The sequence below is a fragment of the Impatiens glandulifera genome, chromosome 5 (genome assembly GCF_907164915.1).
Source record: "Impatiens glandulifera chromosome 5, dImpGla2.1, whole genome shotgun sequence".
Taxonomy (NCBI): Eukaryota; Viridiplantae; Streptophyta; class Magnoliopsida; order Ericales; family Balsaminaceae; genus Impatiens; species Impatiens glandulifera.
The window spans coordinates 4,000,917-4,005,784 of NC_061866.1; the positions used below are offsets into that span (position 1 = coordinate 4,000,917).

Genomic DNA, 4,868 nt, shown 5'->3' on the forward strand with positions numbered 1-4,868 from the left:
GCGTGTGAAAATATGATTGGAATTGGTGGTTGGTTTACCGAGAGATAAAAATACGTGTGAAAATGTGATTTAGATTGATGGTTGGGTTGTCGAGCGATAAGAGAGTTGTGAAAATGTGATTGAGATGTGGTTTGCGAAGGGATAAGAGACTCGTAATAAATGATCATGAGGTGACGGGATTAGAGGTCGATTAAGATTGGTGGTTGAGTTGCCAAGGAATAAGAGGTGTGTAGAGTATGATTTGAATTTGAGGTTGGCTTGTCGAGGAATAAGAGGTCGGTAACATTAGATTGGTGGTTAGTTTGTCAATAGATAAAAATGTTCGGTAACAAATGATCGTAAAGTAACGAGATTATACGTCGATTATGATAGATGGTTGGTTTGCCGAGGAATCAGAGGCATGTATGTGTGAAAGTGTGAGGTTACGAGATGAGAGGTCGATTGAGATTGTTAATTGGTTTACCGATGAATAAGAGTCTAGTAACATTGGAATTGGTAGTTAGTTTTCCGAGGGACAATATGTCGTTTCAGGTCGGTGGTTGGTTTGTTGAGAGATAAGAGAGACGTGTGAAAGTGTGATTGAGATTGGTGGTTGGTTTTCCGAGAGATAAGAGACAAGTGAAATTGTGATGTCACGAGATAGAGAGGTTCATTAGGATTGTGGCTGGTTTGGAAAGAGATAAGAGATGTGTGAAAGTAACGAGGTCACGAGATGAGATATCAATTGGAATTGATGGCTGATTTGTCGAAGTATAAGAGGCCGATAATAACCTTTAATTTAAAGACATCTGCACGGATTTCGAAGACATCGCAAAATTTTAACAAAAGATCGTAAGGTAATGAAATTAAAGGTCGATTGTGATTAATAGTTAACAATATATGTGAATGAGATGTTGATTGACCGAAGTGTGAGGTCGCAATATTAAGATCGATTGAGATTGGTGGTTGATTTGTCGAAGGATAAGAGACGTCTGAAAGTGTGAGGTCGCGAGATGGAGTGGTCAATTGAGATTTTGGTGGTTGATTTAGCGAGGGATAAGAGACGTGTGAAAGTGTGTGGGGTCACAATATTAGTAATGAGAGATGCATATTAGTGGTTAAATGTGTGATTGAGATGGTTGATTGATCGAAGTGTGAAAGTGAGTTCACGAGATGAGAAATAAATTGGATTGGTGGTTGGTTTGCTGAAGTGAGGGTAAAGAGGTTGCGGTGATGATATGACATGGTTGAGGTACAAAATACTTTAAGTAAGGTCACACGATTAATATTGAGATGTTAATTGGAGAACAAAAAACATTGGTCGTTAAATATATGAATGAGTTTGTTGGTTTACCGAAGAAGAGATGGTAAATAGGTTAATGATATGATGAGATTGATGATTTGTCAAAAATGATGGTAAAAGATGTTAACACGGTTGAGATGGTTGAGTGCAGAAGTGTGGTCACGAGATTAGTTATATGAGAGGTTTATTAGGTAAGAAAGGATATTGTTGATTAACCAAGACATAAGAGTAAAAAATTGAAAAGAAGATATCAGTGCTGATGAGAAAAAAGTTAAATGAATGAGAGGAGAAAGATTATCACTAAGTTGTCCCAACCATTGAAACACCATCATGTTCAGATTATAAATCTTGACGACGAAGAAAAAAATGAAGGCGATAAAAACAATGACGACCACAAAGAGGTGAATATTGTTTATTTCAAATTTGTAAATGTGATATTTATTTATCATTGCAACATAAGGACATTATGTTAGTTAATAATAAAATTGTATAATCCATATAAGAAATGATAGAAAATGAAATTTGTATTGAGAGGAAATTTTTGGAAATGATGAGTCAATATTTTAATTTAATTAAAAATCTAAAATTCTCTACTAACTATTTTTTCACTTTACCCTTTTATATATACAAGGATAGTCAAAACTTTTTAAATAAAAAAATAAAAGAAAGTAAAAGTAAATTTAAGCAAGATATAAAAAAGGAAAGAGGTTAAATGAAATATAGATTTAACAAGGGAGAGAAGGAGAGTAGAAGCTGCAATATATTACCAATCGGCACCACCTTACACCGCCGCAATGTCTTCAAAACCCCACTTTGTTTTAACTCCTCTGATGTGCCCCGGCCACTATATCCCCATGATAGACATGGCCAAGTTCCTGGCTGAACAAAACACATTCGTCACCATCATCCTCACTCCTCTCGTCGCTCAAAGAATGAAACCCATTACAGACCGAGCCATAAACTCCGGTCTCCCCATCCAAATCCTCCTCCTATCTTTCCCCACACTCGAAGCCGGTCTTCCCGACGGCTGCGAAACCATCGACACTGTCCCTTCAATGTCTTTATTTAAAAACCTCTTCCATGCCCTCGAATTACTCCAACAACCATACGAACAATTAATTCAAAACCTCAATCCAAAACCCAATTGCATAATCGTGGACAAACATCTAGCTTTTTCAGCTCAAACTGCCGATAAATTCAACATACCCAGAATCGTTTTCGACGGTATGAACTGTTTTACGCTTGTTTGTTTTCATTCTTTACACATCTCTAAGGTATACGAATCCGTCGGAGAAGACGACCCTTTCATCGTACCTGGTTTACCTGATAAAATCCAGCTTACCCGCAGCCAATTGCCGGGGATTTTCAATCCAAATCCAGGACAGGTGATCAAGTTTTGTTTGTTTTGTTCTGTTTTTTTTTCTAAAAAACCCAATCATACCATAATCAAATCTAATAATAGATAAGTGAGAAGGAGCTCCGTGAAAGAATCAGACAAGGAGAAGAGAATGCATACGGAGTAGTAATCAACAGTTTCGAAGAATTAGAACCAAAATACGTCAAAGAATTGAAGAAAATCAGAGGAGATAATGTATGGTGCATCGGACCACTTTCACTTTGCAACAACAACGATCGAGACAAAGCAGAAAGAGGCAACATTTCTTCAATAAACGAGAACCAATGCCTAAATTGGCTCGACAAACAAAAACCATCATCGGTCATCTACGCCTGTCTAGGAAGCCTCAACCGCCTCACGCCGCCGCAGCTAATCGAGTTAGGTTTAGGATTAGATTCCTCTACTCGCCCTTTCATCTGGGTCATCAGAGGAGCAAACAAACCAGAAGAAGTTGAAAATTGGATTAAGGAAAACAAATTCGAAGAGAGAGTAAAAGATAAAGCCATTGTCGTACGAGGTTGGGCGCCGCAAGTTCTGATTCTATCCCATCCCGCCGTCGGCGCTTTCTTAACTCATTGTGGCTGGAATTCTAGTATAGAAGGAATATCATCTGGGTTACCCATGATCTGTTGGCCGCTTTTCGGTGAGCAATTTTTGAACGAGAATTTGATTGTGGATGTGTTGGGAATTGGGTATAGGGTTGGAACTAAAGGGGTAACTCATATTGGAGATGAAGAAAAGTATGGAGTCACAGTAAGTAGGGAGAGAGTTGCTGATGAGATCAGGAAGGTAATGAGTGAGGATGAAGAAGGGAAAGAGATGAGGAAAAGGGTAAGAGAATTGGGGAAGATGGCGAAGATGGCGATTGGAAAGGGAGGTTCTTCTTACCTTAATCTGATCACGTTAGTTAACAAATTAAGAAATTGTTAGTTTGAATCATGTTTAATGTCATCACTAGTTCTTTTCTTACCTAAAAAAATGTTTCTAATATAATAAAGGGATGTTTTATATTAATTAATATTAACTTCAATTTATAGTTATTCTTATTTATCAATTTTTGTATATAGAAGTTAGACTCATAACTCAATTTTACATCACTTTCTCAAAAACTCATCACACTCCAACTATATTATATACATGATAGATAAAATAGAAAAAAAGGTTCTCAAATGAAACAATGCCTCAATGAATCGTCCAAAAGATGCATCTCCGAACATGAGAGGAAGCAAAAAGGATGAATCATATAGATGGTGTTACAATACATAATTAAATACATAATATAATGATCAATAAATATACATATGTTAATCAATGCGACCTTTGATATACCCAAGTAAAGTAACTACAAATAAATTAACTCTTGTGGTTAATTTCTGTTGTTGATACCGATTATGAGTTTTGTTGTTTAACATCATCCCGCAAGCGAAACGGGGTGGCACAGACTGTGAGCTTGTCACGAAAAAGTGAAAAGCATTTAGATGAAAGACCTTTAGTAAGGATATCTGCAATCTGATCACGAGTTGAGATGTATTGAATGATAAGTGTCTTACGAGCAACATGTTCACGAACAAAATGAAAATCAATCTCAATGTGTTTGGTACGAGCATGAAAGACAGGGTTTGTAGAGAGAAATGCAGCACCAATGTTGTCACACCATAGAATAAGAGGACGATTTAGAGTGACGTGAAGTTCTCCTAGAAGAGATTGGAGCCAACAAAGTTCAGTAGTAGCATGAGCCAAGGCACGATATTCAGACTCTGTACTAGAACGAGCAACAACCTATTGCTTTTTGGAATTCTAGGAAATGAGATTGTCTCCAAGAAATACACAACAGCCAGTGGTGGATCGACGATCATCAGGACATCCGGCCCAATCAGCATCAGAATATGCTGTAAGAGAAAGTTGTGACGATGACCGAATTTGTAATCCATGATACGGTGTATGACGAAGATAACGTAATTTCGTTTTATAGCTGCCCAATGAGTAGTGGTGGGAGAGTGCATAAACTGACACGCTCGATTAACTGTAAAGGCGAGCTTGGGACGTGTGAGAGTAAGATATTGAAGAGCGCCAACAATGCCTCAATAGAGAAGTGGGTCACTCAAGGGTTCACCATCATGTTTGGAAAGAGAAGACCTAGTGGCAACATGAGTGTGAAGTGGCTTTGCATCCACCATATTAGCTCTCTTA

At 37.7% G+C, this 4,868-nt stretch overlaps 1 protein-coding gene across 1 annotated transcript; it reads left to right on the plus strand.

The window, feature by feature from the left end:
- The first annotated feature begins 2,041 nt into the window (after window positions 1-2,041).
- LOC124939747 (UDP-glycosyltransferase 73C4-like) lies at window positions 2,042-3,692 on the plus strand. The gene is made up of 2 exons (XM_047480187.1): window positions 2,042-2,667; window positions 2,745-3,692. Exons 1-2 carry the CDS (start codon window positions 2,077-2,079, stop codon window positions 3,606-3,608), a joined length of 1,455 nt encoding a protein of 484 aa, XP_047336143.1. The 5' UTR covers window positions 2,042-2,076; the 3' UTR covers window positions 3,609-3,692.
- Window positions 3,693-4,868: the final 1,176 nt, after the last annotated feature.